Here is an 18,951-nt window from a genome sequence, read left to right on the forward strand (position 1 = left end):
TATTTACACCTTTATATGAGTATCGTATTTGCGCCATATTGTACGACACCGAAGCGGATGAACTTGGTTGCTTTCGAATCTATTTAACACTGAAATATACAAATAGATTTACCGATGACGAAATGATCGTTGTAAGACATCATCCGATGAAATTAACTTATTACGGAATGAAAGAAGACGGCTTCACTGAAGATTTAAAAGTTAGTTTGTAAAACTATACGTTGAGTGTTTATAGGCCTCTCGTGGAGAGATATCACTCGTTAAAAAAAACTCAAAGCGCCATGTTACATACCTCATAGGTGGTGTGGAAATTGTAACTTTCATTCACTTGTCAGACCTTACAGTGTTCACTGCTAGCGTTTGTTATGTCTATCGAGGAAAGAAAAGTACGGGAATATATAACTGGTGTTCAGTCGTTACAAGCATAAGTTGGCAAAAACTCTTAATACTATTCTAACGCGTAGTAGTGAAATTTACTAATTCGGATGAAAGCACCATAAAGAAAGATCAAACGTATCAATTTTTAAAACAATATAGTGCGTTGGTACCGCAAAAGTTTTATGTCGTTTGTGTTTGGTCTTATCCGAATATTGAAGAAGAAGATGATGTATTTGAATATTCGATTGCATTAGATAATTACATATTTGGTGTATTGGCAGAATACGTGATCGTAGTGGACATGTAATGTGTAAATAGTCCTTTTAAGGACTATAACACTTAACACAAACAACACACATACACACAAAACAGAAACACTTTAAACCCCCATACAATAAGTTGTAACTAACTATTGTTTTAAAACAATATTTAATTGCATTTATTGAATGTAGTGGTTCCAAGGCTCGTGGCACGATATGATATTGGATTTATCTCCTATGAATTGTGTTAAAAAAGGTGAGGAGAGTGTTTACATTTAGTTTAAGGTGGACCTGAGAAGGACCGATTTTTTGGATAAAAGGATTGTTATCTTCGTATAGGTTTATATATTTTATCATATTCAAAAATTTTGTTTTAATTTTTTTTTTCTTAAAAGATCTTTGGTACATATATGTATTACGTACTGATTCAAAATAATCATATACTTCATCAATATTAGAAGAAAGGTTTTCAAGTGTATCGCTCTCTATACGTACACTACAAATTCTTCATCTGCTAACAGATCCATTTTTGAAGTGGAAGTGTACAAGTTAAACTTCACTATTTATAAAAATTGGTAGGATGTGGTGGGTTGAAAGTGTTTTCTTCTTTTATAAGGAAAAGATTAATTTTTTTGTTTTAATCGGAGTCTAGCGGATGTGATTGTTGATAGGGATGTCAAAACATGTTCATGCGGTTGATAAGCAGCGTTTTCTGTAAAGGAAACAAATAAGGAAAAAATAGTTGTTAAAAATTGAGCGGATGTGTGGACAATAGATAAGCAGGTCAAAACATGATTGTGTGGTTATTTAGCATTATCATAAGGAAAATAATAACGATTTATATCTACTTGTTCGTTGACAAGCGGATGTAGCGGGAGTATAAATAGCAACTCGTATCCGTGCTAGAATCATTCTAACAGCAACTCTTGCAATAGAAACATCACCATGACTGACGGTTACAGAAAAGATTTTATTCAGCAATTGAATAAGCAACTTATTGCTACCAACTTCGAAACAAAAAGCGTTGGTGATCTCACTATCGGTAAACCTTATGAAATTGTATGGTTAAGGAAAATCGCTACACTTTATGGGAAGAGCATAGTATGTCGTTTACGAGATGGCGAAGAACCATTTAACTTATATTTACCAAGACGTTTTACCGAAACGCTTAATGAGGATGAATTAGAAACAATGGTATCTATGAAATTAAAACTCATATTTAAAGGACTAATTGGTAAAGCTATCGATGTAGCATTCGACTATCGCATGAAAATAAACAAGAACAAAACAAAAGTAATGAAATGTAGTAGAAATAACAAAGATGACCGCTGAATGTGAAAATAGGAGGAGAAAAGATTATGGAGGTAGAAGAATTTTGTTATTTGGGAAGTAGAATTACTAAAGATGGACGAAGCAGAAGCGATATAAAATGCCGAATAACTCAAGCTAAACGAGCCTTCAGTAAGAAATATAATTTGTTTACATCAAAAATTAATTGAAATGTCAGGAAAAGATTTTTGAAAGTGTATGTTTGGAGTGTCGCTTTATATGGAAGTGAAACTTGGACAATCGGAGTATCTGAGAAGAAAAGATTAGAAGCTTTTGAAATGTGGTGCTATAGGAGAATGTTAAAAATCAGAAGGGTGGATAAAGTAACAAATGAAGAAGTATTGCGGCATATAGATGAAGAAAGAAGCGTTTGGAAAAATATAGTTAAAAGAAGAGACAGACTTATATAGGCCACATACTAAGGCATCCTGGAATAGGCGCTTTAATATTGGAAGGACAAGTAGAAGGAAAAAATTGTGTAGGCAGGCCACGTTTGGAATATGTAAAACAAATTGTTAGGGATGTAGGATGTAGAGGGTATACTGAAATGAAACGAATAGCACTAGATAGGGAATCTTGGAGAGCTGCATCAAACCAGTCAAATGACTGAAGACAAAAAAAAAATTGAATGCAGGTTCCAAGGCCCGCGACATGATGTGGTAATAAATTTATCTACTATCAAATTATGTTGCAAATGGTGAGGAGAGTGTTTAATACATTGTTCTCATTTTTGAAAATGTTTCAGAATGCTGTTGTCAGGATATCAGATGATTTTTCCCGCGTCGTGGGGTGCGGAGACTGTGACGTTCTGATTGGTAGAGAGAGTAGGACGTGGTAAGTGTGGTGGGGAGTAGCATATAAACACAGTGTAACCGGATGAAGTAGTTCTCAGTAGTAGGCCGGACGGAGGAACTATGCCGTCTGGCCGAGGATCTACTGATAGACGTGATACTGTTGTCTGAGACGTGCTTGAACCCAAACAAGCAACTGACCCTTCGGAACTATTTTACATATAGGACGGATAGGCCAGTTCGACCCGGATCTCGCACCTCTGGTGGAACTGCGGTTTTAGTCCACAGACGCCACATGCATACGCGCGTTGTTCTTCATACAAACGTGATGGAGCAAACGTGTGTGCATGTGGAGCATCTGGGCACGGTGTATCGGCTGGTTTCGGCTTATAGCAAGCCGAACGACGCGGTAACCGGCGCAGATCTGGATGCCGTGCTGGAAAATTGGGATGGGCCCATGATACTCATGGGCGACCTCAATGCCAAACACGTGTCATGGAACAGCATTCTGACAAATCCGAATGGCAGATTGCTGTACGAAAGGGCGAGAGCCCGCCGCTTGGTCGTCGTAGGCCCTGAGGTGCCCACGTTCGTGCATCGCTCAGGCAGATCTAGGCCTGACGTGCTGGATATCGCAGTCATGAAGGGGGGTACCCTCCCATTCATGATTGAAACGATAGAAGACCTCAGCTGGGACCATTCCCCTGTCCTGTTGGAACTAGGACAGGCAGGGGGTGGCCGAGATCCCCCGCCTATACCCCGAAGGTCAGTCAACTGGAAAAGGTTCTACGAGACCCTCCAGCGGGAGTACAGGCCGGTAAATCCTGAGCTCCTGAACACCCCGGAGGAAATCGACGACACTGTCGGGCGCGTCACGTCGTCAATGACCGAGGCCCTGGCAGGCAGTTCATCGGCCAAAACTCGAGCAGTTGTTCGAAACGACCTCCCTCCTCATATCTCCGAAGCCATAACGGAGAAACGACGACTGAGGAGGAGATATCGAATCACCCTGTCCCCCGCTGATAAGCGGGCCTTTTATAATCAAACGGACAGGGTAAAACAACTGCTGACAAGCCATCGAGAGGATTCGTGGAACGAATACCTCGCCTCGGTCTCTGACGACATCTCCTCGGTGTTCAGGTTGAACAGGAGACTGCGAGAAGGGAAGAAGCCTCGCCATCCGGTTGTGGGGCAGCGAGGTTTTCTTGCATACTCGGAGGCGGAGAGGGCCGAGGTATTCGCCGATACCTTGGGAGGAGCAGTTCACTCCAAACCCCCCTCCATCCCCGAACGACGAGCACACAACCGAGGTGGAATCCTTTCTTGTAGATTATTTCTCACAGGTGGAGGACCAGAGATTGTCCAAGTCACTGAAGCGGAAGTTTCCGCAGCCATTAAGGCCACAAGCCCCGACAAGGCCCCGGGTGTCGACGGGATCAGCGCCCGTGCATTCCGGAACATACCGGCCTCCGTGATCACAGCAATTTCGGTGATATTCACGTCCATTTTGTACGTTGGATATTTCCCGAATTGTTGGAAAACGGCCAAAGTCGTATGTTTACATGCCGGCCGTGATGTTCACATGCAAGACACGAAAACCGACCAGAGAGCTGGAAATCTCAGGGGAGAAAATCCCTTTTGAGAAAACAGTTAAGTACCTGGGGGTGGTGTTGGACAGGCGGCTTACCTTCGGCGAACATGTAAATTATGCGACCCGGAGGGCTAAGGCCGCCAGAGCCTCACTATACCCAGTGCTGAACAGTGCCAGCCCACACCCACTGGCAACTAAGCTTCTCATTTTTCGGCTCTACGTACTGCCGATTCTAACATATGCTTACCCGGCATGGGGGGCAATGTTGAGCTCCTCGCTCCAAAAGAAGATCGAGGCCGTCCAAAACATCGCGTTGCGGACGATCTTTGGAGCTCCGTGGTTCGTCAGGAACGCCACTCTCCGATCTGATGCGAGATTTCAATCCGTGTCAGAGGTGGGGGTGGCGCAGGCGCGCAGACTGTTCGGGAGAGCGGCTGTGTCCGAACACAGTCATCTTCGGGACATCTGCAGAGAGGACCCAACTCCGACAGTTGTAAGGAAGCGGCCTCACGCCGTACTGGACGAACCACCGTGATGGTGCGGTGCGGTAGCCGAAAATCGACAAACCAGGCTTAGGGGCCTCCATATCGCATGAGCCATAAACGGAATAGTGCGTCAGACGCGTTTCCGGGGTCGCGAGTGAATAGTTTTTTCGCGAGTTATATAGTTTGAAGACTTCAAATACGGTAAGTCGCGCACAAAACAAAAACGCGGTCTAAAAAAAAAATTTTTTTTTTTTCTCGCGTTTGTTTTGTTCTGTTTCTCTTGTTTCAGAAACGGGAGAAACGTGGATGTGGAACGACGCGTCGTGCCGTCTCATCCTGCCAGTCGAAAGGAAAGTAAAAATTAATTTTTTTTTTTTTTTTCTCTCGTGTGTGTGTTCTGCTTCTTTTGTTGCAGATGCCAACAGCCACCACAAAAACAAATGGTTTCTTCACTGCGGCCACGCGGTCCACCCAACCCCTTCTCAGACACACGCGTGTCTGAAGGTTAATAATTACGTGGAGAGAATAATTACTGTTTACTTCTTTCCAGAAAATCGCCGCCCCAAAACCGCGATCGCGAATAGGTATCACCATCTGTAAGTTAAACTTACAGTAAGATAAAATAACCCAGCAATTGCGACTCCTCCGGAAAAGGGGACGCATTGCTCCCTCCTTATAGCTAGTGCCCCGTTGTGGCGTATTCCTGCTAGCCTATTAAAGAGTTAGCACCGAAAGGACTTCAGTGGACGGTCTGAAGGGGAATTACGTCGGGAGGACAGGCTTTATAAGCCTAGCCTTCCGCGGTCGGCCCATGAAATGGGTTCGATAACGCTGGTTTAACAACGGATTGGAATGCAATTAAATCCGTCTTAAATTCACTAAAATAATAATAGACAAAACTTGAAAAATTAGATCCGAGATTAAAAAATAACCCTTTTAAAAACAAGCCCGATTAGAAAGATCCAGCAGCAAGGGACTCTGTCCAGGTTCTGCGATAAAGTAGGGAGTAATAGACTCCTGCCAACTTTGCATTCCATTCCATGAAGAATAGTTTATTCCTTGGGAGACACTCGAGGTGTAAACATCATGATTCCTGTTAGACGCAGATGTGCGCGTACGTGTTGGTGATCAACGTCTGACGCCTGTGTTTTAAATTAAAACACAGTTACGCATATGTTGTCGACTTAACTGAACACGACTTCGATAAAAACGGTGATAACCTATTGGTGAAGATAATTTTCAATGCTGGCGATTTCGGATGTGGACGAAAATATTATTGCGAATTTGAATGCGGTGATAAAGCTATTGAACTTATTGACAGTAAAGAAGTGCTATTTTCCGGATTCTACAGTGACGATGGTAACGTAAAGGCGTTCAAATTAAATCATTCGTCGAATATGAATTTGGACGCGAAGGTGTTACACGATCTCAATACGTCTCATAGAAAAAACAACGTACTCGCTGTAAACGTGTATGTTGCAAATAAAAAAAGAAGAGTAACTTCTAATGTAGCGACGGACGGAGGACTTTTCTTCAGGACCCGCAATGAGGTAGATTGTTCTAACAACTGTGGTGATGATACCCAACAATCTCTTGGTGGCGTACGACACGGATGAAAATTCAGAAATCGATTACGTTAAAACCAATCGATATATAAGAGGACGTCATATCACTTCTTTTTATTTTATTTTATACAAAAATACGAAACGTAAACAAAAAGACGAAGAAGAGGATAAAAAAACCGTCGTTCATCGAAACTTATTTTTAAAAAATTTAAACAGTTTTTCTTAAAAAAGTCCTTTTAAGTCCTACAACACAGTACACAAACAACACAAAATTACACACATACACAAAACAAAAACACTTTAAACCCCCATACAATAAGTCGTAACTAACTATTGTTTTAAAACGATATTTATTTACGTTTATTGTATGCAGTGGTTCCAAGGCCCGTGACACGATATGATATTCGATTTATCCACTATCAATTGTGTTACAAATGGTGAGAGTTTAACAAATTTTAGGTTTTTTCAAATAAAAGGGAGTGGTACGATAGAAAAATGCGTGCAAGTTTGCAATATTATGTTTATGTATGCGAAACATTATTTCTTTACTTCTTTACAAGAGCGTGATGTTATAAACGATAAACGCAGATGATGAGTAATGATAAACTTGCACAAGAAGGCGGGAATCGCATACATACATTAGAGAGTTATCTTTATTAAATGGGATTTTTTTGTTTCACATAGATGTGCTTTCTTGTACAAGTTTATCATTACTCATCATCTGCATTTGTCGTTCACAACATCCCGGTCTTGTAAAGAAGTATCATGAAGACGATATAGTCGAGTGTTTTGTAGACCTCTAGGGAAGAGATCACTCGTTAAAAAAAATCTCAATGCGCCGTGGTTGCTACCTCCTGGGTGGTGTGGAAATGCAACCATTTAATTTTTTTATTTACAGATAAGCGTGTATGTGTGAACCGATAATATGTATAAGGAAAAATAGTTGTTAAAAATTGAGCGGATGTGTGCGGACAATAGATAAGCAGGTTTTTTCCTGTTTTATAAGGAAAAGATTATTTTTTTAATCGGAGTCGAGCGGATGTGAGGGGTGATAAGGATGTCAAAACATGTTCGTGCAGTTAATAAGCAGGTGTTTCCGCAATTTATTTCTGTTTTCCTGTTTATAAGGAAAAAAGGGTCACGCGTAGGCCGGACGGTTCGTCAGTCGGGCGCCGCATCCCGCACGGTAAACATCTCTCTCTACGTCGCTGCGCTGACGCACGCACGCAAACACCGCCTCCCGGTGCACGATCTACGACGAGAACCTCTCGAGCGGCGACGCCTCCCGACGCCGTCGCCTGGACGACCAGGATCATCCTCGAGGTACGTCTAAATTTTTTTTCACAGACACCACCTCCCGGTGCACGAGCCACACGAAGACCTAAAGCGACCGCCTCCCGGTGTACGATTTACGACGAGAACCTCTATCTCTTCTTCGAAGCAGCCGCCGCCTGGGCGACCTGGATCATCCTCGAGGTACGTACGTCTAAAGTTTCACACAGACACCACCTCCCGGTGCACGAGCCACAACGAAGACCTCAAGCGGGGCGGGCGAAGCCTGCTGGTGCAACGACTACGACGACTCTGATCATCCTCGAGGTACGTCCGCGTCGGACAGTCTAACACCTCACCCCGCGTCGAGGCGACGACGACCAGTATCATCCTCGAGGAACGTCTTTAAAAAAAACAGGTTGGAAAGACTGCGCCGCCTCCCGGTGCACGATCTACGACGAGCAGGATCATCCTCGAGGAACGTCTTTTAAAAAAAACAGGTTGGAAAGACTGCGGGCTGCAGCGCCACCGACGTCACAACCCAAGATGGCCGACCACCGCCATCTTGGCCGCCATTTTCCAATATGGCGGACGGCCGCCGTTTTGGATGACGTCACTTCCGGCGGCCGTACTCCTCTTGATTAAAACAAAAAACGTTACTGCTTTGGTAGTCAAACTGCTATTACATAAGAAATATTGGCAGACGTGAATTTAATACTTCCTTAATTTATCAGCAGTATCCTTCACCAACGACGACTTGCTTGTTTACTCCTACCACTTGGAGAACCTCCACGGTGATTTCAAAGATGGATTCCAGAATATTTTAAATATCGACATACCAGACTAGATGTTGGATCCTTTTTTAAATGTTACACACACCAGAATCATCCCAGTTAGAAGAACTTATAGAGCTGACAACAAATGAAGGAATAAAAATAAAATTCAAGAATGGCTACGAAGAAGTTTGTTTGCGCAAGCCAATCCTGCAACTGTAACCTGGATTACGGTCAATTGTTCAACGATTTCTGATAGCATTACCAGCGTCATATTTGTCTGAACGTGGATTTGGCTGCACGTTCCCAAACACAGCGACTTCGGCTGTTTTTAAGTAAATTTGAGCATAATATTAACAATTAGTTAAAGCACATCAGATTCATCTTTCACAAAGCTTTGTTTTTTTAATTATTGTATTGTTATACTGAATATGCTATCGCTATTGTTATAGAACTATATGTACATTTTTTTTTTGTTTAACCTCCAGGACCACAATTAGGTATTGGTTCATAGGCTGAGAAGAATGATGTTTAGCATGTGAAAATGCAATGCCTGACTTGACCTCCAGATGATACAATTGTATTTTTTTAAAACAATTTTAATACTGCTACTTCCAAATACGATTAAATATGCATTTTAATTGCTCTCATTTAAAATGTAAGTTTCACCTTAGAAATAGCCATGTTTAAAAACAGTAATAGCAATTATTATTTTTAACAGACGGTAAGTTTAAAAACTTTGATTCTCAATGCGGGCGGCGGGCATAAAAGTTTGAGAATCAATGGTCTAGATCATCGATTCCGAAAGCGGTCAAGGTGGATCCCCAGGGGTCCACGGGAGACTCGACGGGGGTCTACGTTGGCGTGACAAAAAAATGGGGGGTTCACAATTCTTAAGCGGGGGTCCACGAAAATTCATCTGGTTTCGATAGTGAAGAACTAAAAGGTCGGCTTGACTTTGCGTATCGATCTAGGCAGATAATGTTTTGAGAAGCTCAGCGACTGTTACTTGTAAAAACTTGCATATTACATATTCAGTACAACGAACGTGTCGAGACTTGCAAAGCGCCGCCGCTGCCGTCCGCAACGCTTGTTCAGACGTGCAAAGGGACGAAATACGACTTGTGGTGTGTGTGCTAGCAATCTTGCGTGAACTTGTTTGATTCTTCACTAATATAAAATACGATTGCCAAGGATAAACGTTACTCGTTTGTTTCCGGAATTTCGAAAAAAAAGTAAAGCGAATAAATGTTAGCGTTTGCCAGTGTCGGAAAAAGTAGTAAGTACTTACCTGCTATTTTGTTATACTTACCTTTATTTTATTTATTTATTTGACGATTTATTGTACACGTCGGGAAACAAAAAATGCACAAATTACAAAAAATACGTAGGTACAAAAGGCGACGCTTATTCCTAAAAGAAATCTCTTCCAACCCGCCTGCGATAAAAATATATTTATGTTGTAATAAGTATATTTGTAATGTTTGCGTGTAGTAGGTACGTATTAAAAATTAAATACTGAACAAAGCCATTATTAGAGACTTCCCTAAAAGAACAGAAAGCCGAGAAAGGTTGAACTTTTTATCCCTACTTTATTAGTAATATTTTTTTTACCCGACTGTGTGGTGGTTCGCTAATAATTATATACATTTATACAACGTGTTACAGAATAAGGGTTACAACCGGGAGATGATATGTTCAGGATCAGTTTTTAAGTCGATTCTAATAGTTTGTTTTTATATATATGAAAAAAAATCAGTAAAAAGTGGTCAAATCACAATATTGAAACGTGGCGCGTGGCGCGCGGCGCGGTCAAAGCCGCGGGGGCTACGCTACCTACGCGACATCACAATATTGTAATGCGACCACTTTTTACAGTCTCCGTTTAAGGATTTATTCATTTATCCCAATTAAGGATTTAAAAACCGATCCTGAACATACCATTTCCCGGTTGTAACCCTTATTCTGTAACACGTTGTATATTTTCATAAATTGTACCCGTCTTTACATACTCGTAACGTGCATTCAAAGTAATAAATAAACGATTAAAATCGCAGAGTTGTGATATCAAAATATCGGTTATTTAAAAGTATTTTCTATAGAATTTACACAAATATATCAAAATATAATTAATGAAAAAATGTTTTACATCGCATTAAAATCGGTTCAGCCATTTTCATAAAACTTTATTACGGATCTTACCGATTTGATCGTTTTTAATAATTAGAATCGGTTTGCCGCTGGTATTTTATTCAATTGCAATAATTAATTAATCCTATTCTGTTAAAATAGTCATATCCTGTTAAGTAAGACCGCCTTGAGATTACTAAAACAACGTTTTTTTTTTTTTATTTACCGGTAGGCAACCGATACGAAACACGGCTGAATCTAAGAAGAAATGTCGACTGAACAGTGTTGATTATTTAAAATTTGGATTTCTTCCATCAAAGGCAGACAAGCGATCGCCTATATGCCTTTCGTGCATCAAACTTTTGAGCGACGACTCTATGAAACCGTCGAAGCTCGAAGATCATCTAAGAAGGTGTCATCCTGATAAAATAGGTAAAGATTTGAAATATTTTCAAACATCGAAGGAAAAATACGAAGAGTCCTACCGCGCAGAGTATGTTCGCTTCAACGTCTGAAAGTAACGACGATGGCTTGCGGGCATCGTACAATATTTCATTACTTATAGCGAAATCTGGAAAACCGCATACCGTCGGAGAACGGTTAATTTTACCGCTGTCGAAGAGGTTTTAAAAACCGTTCTGCACAAATCTCCATTTGTACTCGAAAGAATTCCTTCGAGTAACAATACCGTATAAAGACGTATCGATGAAACGAACTCCGATATTGAAAGTTTCTCGTGTAATTATCTGCAAACAGCTCGTTTTTCTATTCGACCGGACGAGTCAACAAGAAGCGGTTATATTAATGTATTATTTAGGATAAACATATCGCTCCATCGATACTTTCTTTTTTTTTGAGAGAGAAACAATGAAAAACCGTCAAAGGACTAAAACTTTCCCGAAGCTGTTTCTTATGTTCGGCAAAATTTGTAGAATGGAAGCGGTACAATAAAATTAAGCGAGTAGAATCTTTTACATTTAAATTAAAATCGTTATTAATTATTATTCTATTTTTAATAATGAAAAAAACAAAGTTTAGTGCCTGAATCTAATCGCTCTATGAAATAAACAAAAATTGTGAATGTTATTATTAAATATTTAATAACGGTTACAATATTAATGATTATCGTTATTATTAGTGAAAAATGTTTTTATTGATTTGGCTTATCGGGTGCAAGAAGCATAATAGATGCAAAATTGCAAACATCAAAATTTTCAGTAAAAAAGGTTAGGTCCTATTTGAGTCCCTTGACCGTATTATGTTTTTATCTCAAAGATTATCAGAAGAATAATAAAAATTCTGGGTCTCAGCGACTATTGACCAAATAATATTATCAAAATTACACTAAAAAAAAAATATTAATAGTTAGTAAAAAAAATGTTGGTCCACTTGATCGCCTTTACCTCATATAACATTTTTAATAGCTACAACTTGAGTAAAACATAAAGTATCAGAAATCATATATATATATATTTTTTTTTTAATTCTTACATCAGAGACCCCATGAAATCTGACAAAAGAATTTTTATGTACGATTTAAAAAACTTTTTTTTTAAATTCCCATGTTGTCAATTTTAATACAAAACAGTTGAATTCACAGTCTTGAAAATTAAAAAAAATTGATATTTTAAGTACAGGTACGATTCAGAGCCCTTGTTTTTTGCGCTTAAACATTTACTTATCGGAATAATTATTATTATCTTCAGTAAATTCATTTGATCTAGTGCGTCGTTCATAAGACTACCAAAAAATTGGTTTAGTAAAAAAAAGGCGGGTGGTGCGTATTCGTTCCACGGGATTGAAAATAACACCAAAGTTGGGATATATGTAGTCAAAATTTCAAGTTTTCTGGTCGACGGGTTTTCAAGATACGAGGCAAAAACCGTTTATAAATAATAACAAATATCGTTCCCTACTTGTAATTTCAATTAATCAAAATATTTACAACTTTAAACGAGTAATTTCATCGTACAAAAACTCAATTTTCCGTGAATAATACACAGGAAATAAAAATTGCGATAAATACCTCCCCTTTTTTTCAGTTTTGTCCGAACTTTGACGTCATCGATGTCATTTAATTTCGATTCAAATATCGGCTAATGTATGTATGTATATAATAAGGATTACGTGTTTTTTTTTTTGTTTTTTTTTAGTTTCTTATTAAGACCGTGTGGTATGTCATTTAACGATCGGTTTTAGAATTAGTTATTAATTGTGGTTTTATGCTTATCGTAAGGCCACCGGAGTCCTGAAGTCGGTTCGTAGGCAAGCTTCCTATCAGATATAATGCAAACATAGGCTCTTCGATCTGAACGCTTTCAGCAAGGAAAACCTAGCGAGATTGGAGTCGCATTAATACAAACAACAATCAAATAAAGGGCAAAATAAATAAGTAATAAAAGAGGATAATAGGATAAATTGAGGAAACCCACCGGGTCGGTCTAGTGGTGAACGCGTCTTCCCAAATCAGCTGATTTTGAAGTCGAGAGTTACAGCGTTCAAGTCCTAGTAAAGCCGGTTATTTTTACACGGATTTGAATACTGGATCGTGGGTACCGGTGTTCTTTGGTGGTCGGGTTTCAATTAACCACACATCTCAGGAACGGTCGAACTGAGAATGTACAAGACTACACTTCATTTACACTCGTACATATCATCCTCATTCATCCTCTGAAGAATTATCTAAACGGTAGTTACCGGAGGCTAAACAGGAAAAAGAAAGAATAAATTGAGGAACTATACGGTCTTTTTCAGGGCCGAGTTAGAAATTAGGTTTGTTTGTTCCTAGGACTTTTACCGTGGACATTTAAAATTTTTTTAAGATTTCACAACTTTTTTGAGAATTAAAATGTAATTTATTTTACATTCTGCTTTACTAATTTCTTCTGAAATTAGCATTAAAAAACTTATCTAGAATAGTAAGATATTTTTTTCTCCTTAAGCTCTCTCTTTCTCTCCCTTTACCTTTTGATTTTTTAATACGTTTATTACTATAATTATTTCAAGATAGTTTAATCTAATGGACTTAAACTCATCAGAACAAACGCTAATCTTTTAGCAATAGTTTAAGTTTTATTTCCGCAAACCGATAAATATTTAAATTCTTCTTTTTGATAATTCTGTTTTTACGCAAATTAGAAATGTGGATTTTTTAGAATAAAATAAGCGGGGAAAGAATAGCGTAATTTTTCCAACTCTGTCCCTAACAAAGGAGAGAATACAAAGTGATGTAAAGGGAAAGTATAGCAAGCGGGCGAGCGACATTTGGGTATCACGGTTTTCCAAATGCCAACATTTCAAAATCTCCTCGGTCCAAACTTTATAGAAATTTCCAGAAAATATGTACATGCGTTGACCTGTATTTATATTAATATCTGCAGTCCGGCTAAATATAAATTCTTTGAAACTACTAAAAATTTCTATACGTGCGACAGATGACATCAAATTTTGGCCAAAATTAAAAAAAGGTGTTTAGTACGATCGAAGCGCTTATTTAAAATTGCAAGGATTTTAATTAACAGAAATTACAAGTAGGGGATGACATTCCCTAATATTTCTAAACAGTTTTTGCCTCGTAACTTGAAAATACGTTGAAATTTGGCTATACTACATCACCCGATGACACAATGGAGCATCATGTACGCGTATTTTTTTTACCAAACTAATTTCTTTTTTAGTTTTAATGAATGACATTATACTGAATCCAATCGACTTACTGAAGTAAATAATTATTCTAATAAATAAACTTTTAAGGTCTAAAACCTGCATCATAACCTGTTTTTCAAGTCGTTATTGTTATTTAAAGTTTTTTATTAGGTAGCTCTCAAGCAAAGGAGTCTATGGGCTCTAAATCTTTCACTTTTTTTTTAAGCAATTATATAAAGATACAGTTATTCTGATAGAAATATCATTCGGTCAAAATGTTTAACAAAGAATTTTGATTTTTTCTCAATTATACTTACTGTATAATTTTAAAGATAAAATCGTCATTTGATCAAGCGAGTCAAATAGAAGGCAAAATATTTTTATATTTTTTCACGATTTTGAACATTTTTATATTTTCACAACTGCACTTCTGATCGCGCAATTGCACTGCATAATTACAATATTAAGTATTGAGATTTAAAAACACTGTAACATATTTTAAATAAAATTCTCTCTAAGACAAAGTCAGGAAAGTTATGTAACCTTTTGCCACATTTTTTCCATTTATTACTGCTCCTCATTATTCATATTTATGAAAAATATATATTTTGGTTAGTGGGATGTACAAATGCAAAAATGGTAGTAAACGAATTTTTTCACTAAGTTAAGTACTAAAAACTTTGCTGCATATTTACATAAATAACTACCAAAAGAAACTTACATTGAAAGTATCTTTCCCGTTACTAATTAAGTTTGGATTAATACCGACATCAAAATATTTAACTTTATCGCCGATTAATCTTTGAATCAAATCTTTAACGGCGACCTCTTGACAGCTCGCTGTTGAGAGTTCTTGAGAAGTGGAAGAAGGACGAATAAATTCATACGAAGAGGAGAGATCTGCAAAAATAAACAAAAAATATTAATACATTATAATTATTGATAAAATCATGCTTTGACTTTGATTTTAAATTTCAAGGTTCTAACAATAGATAGCAGCTCATTATAGATCCTTGAAACCAAACTGCGAAAACTGTTCATTTTACTAACCTTGAAATACAATCGTGGATTTAATAGACATGAAACACAGCTCTGATGGTAAACGGTGAAGAGTTTTGTCCTTATGTGGAAAAGGTGAGGATAACCTTTTGATGACAATTAGAATGCTAAGCCTCATAAAGATCATTCCACATTAATCCAGCAACTGATTTGAGAAGATAATATACAGTGCCTTTTTTTGGGACTAACAAACAAGCACATTGTTATAAGCACCTGCATGGCCCCATCACAGTAACCCTTAATTAAATACCTGCGGTCATTATCTATCTGAGTAGTGGTCCAGCTTAGGTGGCTTTAACAGACAGTAACTTGATATCCGATTTGATTATGATAGTAACTTCGACAGTTTTCAAGGTTTTAGCTTAAATTTTTTTCCAAATCTCATAACTTTTTACTAGACATAACGATCAGTTAAGACTGCACTATGCATTGCAACAACATTTGGTGCAATCTGCAGACGATATAATTGGGCAGAATAAAATGAAGAACAATAGGTAACACAATATAAAATGCTATTAAAAATCCCTGAGAAAAGAAAGGGCATCAATCTGAAAGATTAAAAGATTATTTCAAGAAAAGTATAATTTCTGAGGCTATTAAAAATCAAACCTTTCTTCTTTACAAATTAGCTTAATTAGATTTTTTTATTGTGTAGATTGGTTAAATGGTATACTAGCTGAAATAATATAATTAGTTAAATGTGAAAACTAATAACAAAACTGGCTACATCATGCTAAGTTATTTTGAGATAATGGGCAGTTATTTTTATTACTGAAAATTTGACAGCATTACAGTACATTTTTTGTTTGTGTTTTATAATTCAGATAAAAAGTGGGCAGATTATTTAAATATTATTCAAATTAAATCATCATTTCTAAAGTTATTAAGGAAAAAGCATGGGACATGGCAAGTTTTGATAAGGATGATTGGACATGGCAGGTTCTGTTTCTAACCTCTGCAAACTTAGATGGTTTTGAAACTAACAAAAAAACTTCTAAAATTATATTACCCTAAAAAACAACCATTTTATTCTTAAAAACGAAACAAAATTAGTGTAATTAAATAGAGAACAAAGAATAGATAGAAATTACCTTTTGAAAAATTATTGATACGCTTGAATTACAACATTAAACATAAAATAGGTTTTTAAATTAAACAACCTTAATACATTAAATTGCCTTCAAAAATAATGATTTACTTGAACAATGTAAATAATTTTTTTAAATAAATATTATTAACAAATTTTTAAATATGAAACATTTAAACAGTGGGTTCTTCATCTTGATATTCACACAGATGTTCTTCCTCGCCACAATAATTTCTGCAACAACTACAAGAATGTCAATTACATCTTTATACCACTGTGAAGTCTGTATTTCTCACCGCTCATTACCAAAACAATTTGTCAACATCAGTAAGTATTATCTTTTTGTCAGCATTTCCTATGTCAACTTCATGTTTCTTCATATCACTAATGGATTTCCCTTTTTTACATATGCCTTTATAGACTCCAATATCTAATCTGCAGTTATATTCACCATATATGATGATTCTACCAGAAATCTTACTTCTTTTAATAAAGAATCACTTAGGCATTGAATCTGAAATGCTAATACTTTGTGTTCTTCAAAACTGCTAGTTTTGCTGATTTCCAATCATAAATATTTTTATTCTCCATGTTTAACAGATTGAAGATTGCTAGGTATTCATCTGGTACAATCATTGTTCCTTTTTTCTAATATCTTTCTCAATGTGTCCAAAGAGACGTGATCTGATGGAAGAAAAGACTGAATGACCACTGGAAAGACCAAACAAGCTGTTTGTACCAACTGAGGAGCATTATTAATTAACCAATTGAAAATCATAGCTATTATGGATGTATTTTTGTTTTTACCCTCACATCCGTCAGCAAACAGAATAACTTCATTTATTTCTTTATTGATGGTTGTGTTGCACAAATGATGGAAAAATTGCGGAGACAATTTCATTTGATGACTTGGCTGCATCTGTTTCCTTCCAAACGTATAAAAAACCATTGTCCTTGTTTTGCCGAGTTTTAGAATTTCCTATATGGATTATAAGGTTATAATAGTAAAGCCTGTGGGAATAATAAAAAGACTACTGGTGTGAACCTTAATTAATATTAAGAATTTTTGTACAGTTTACTTCTTGACGTAAAATATCATAAAATGCTGAAGCTCTCAGTTTATGAATACTTAGCTATTATCATGTGTTGGGCATTCTCCATTCTCAGACTCATCTTATCTTTTTATTTGTTCCTTAAGCATAATACAACATGAACAAGCGTCAGTTGAAGTTTACCAAAAACAATCTTGAAATTTTCACTAAAATATAATTTTCTAACTTGTACTGATACGAGATATTAATATTAATGTGAAAAGTAGTATTTTAAACAATAATTTATAAAATCGTGCTTAAATATTTCTACAACTTTTCCCAAATAAAAACAAATTGTATAAGCTCGGGAGGACATGAGTTTTGAAACATTATTTGAAGCATTCATTACAATATAAGAAGGACATGGTTGATTTTGTAATTGATTGAACATGGTAAGTTTGAAATTAACTACATGTGAACTTTGCCTATTAGAGGAGATGGCTATATTTTTTATTGTCGATTTTAAATAGTATAAGACATTTATTAACTTCAACAGCCTCTGATTCTACGGCAACGGTTACCAACTTCATATGCTATAACAAAATCTCAATTTTTCTAAAAACTGGACATAGCCAATTTTGTTGTTAGTATAAACAAATTCCTACTTCATTATTTAGGTTAGAATTTACATTAAAAAACCGGGCAATAAATAGTTGCGTAACTTTTCCAGCATCACCAATGTAGACAAATTTTATCAATCAATATAATTTATACTAAAAAGTAAATTTACGGCAAATAGAATTTTTTTTTATTTTGAAATCATTGGATATTGAATAAAAGTTTTAAAAGAAAATAAGTAATTCAATCAAAACAAAATGTCGAGCAATGTTAATTAATTTTTATAAGTACGTCAGTTTTACAACTTTTCTAATGCATACTGATTAAAATTAATAATATATATAGCAAAATTAATTATACATAATAAATAATACAAAAGGTACCTTCTTTAGAAAATATGAATAAACATGTTATGTCATCAAATGTCATTAACAGACATACAACTATTAACGAATAAGCGTTTCCCGCCATGTTCTAAGATGTTAAGATTACCGTACCACTAAACAAACAGCTGATAATTAATAGACAAACTTCCTGCATGACATGATAAAAAATATATTCAACAAATTATATTACACACGGCGGCAAAATTATTAGTAATATCAAAGATATATTGTAAAAATCCTATTTTTAAAATAAAATATTATTTTACTACAGTATAAAAAGAAGGAAATGACCGAGGCGCTGAACGAACACAACACTAATCAAAGTTATCGTCATCCGTAACGGAAGGTTGTTACTAGTAATGGGAAGAATCGTGAATGAGTCGTTTCTTCAATTCGATTCTTTATACTGAACGAAAGAATCGAGAATCGGTTTGCAGTAAAACCGATTCTTAACAATAAATTGGATAGGCGACAGGAAACCGAATCTTTCTCAATTACGATTCATAGCAAACCTCCTACCATACCAAATTCTAGCTTGCGTTTGTTTTCTT

General features: G+C 36.6%; 1 protein-coding gene across 1 annotated transcript in view; it reads right to left on the reverse strand.

Moving 5' to 3' along the window:
- Naglu (N-acetyl-alpha-glucosaminidase) overlaps positions 1-18,737 on the reverse strand; it is a 104,594-nt gene extending 85,857 nt beyond the window's left edge. Inside the window, exons 1-2 of the mRNA XM_075367675.1 lie at positions 18,398-18,737; positions 14,941-15,119 (exon numbers count right to left, since the gene is read on the reverse strand). Of these exons, the coding sequence (XP_075223790.1) occupies positions 14,941-15,119; positions 18,398-18,485 (267 nt within the window). The 5' untranslated portion in view covers positions 18,486-18,737. The remainder of the gene's footprint in view (positions 1-14,940; positions 15,120-18,397) is intronic.
- Positions 18,738-18,951: the final 214 nt, after the last annotated feature.

Source organism: Lycorma delicatula, chromosome 5, assembly GCF_047948215.1.
Source record: "Lycorma delicatula isolate Av1 chromosome 5, ASM4794821v1, whole genome shotgun sequence".
NCBI lineage: Eukaryota > Metazoa > Arthropoda > Insecta > Hemiptera > Fulgoridae > Lycorma > Lycorma delicatula.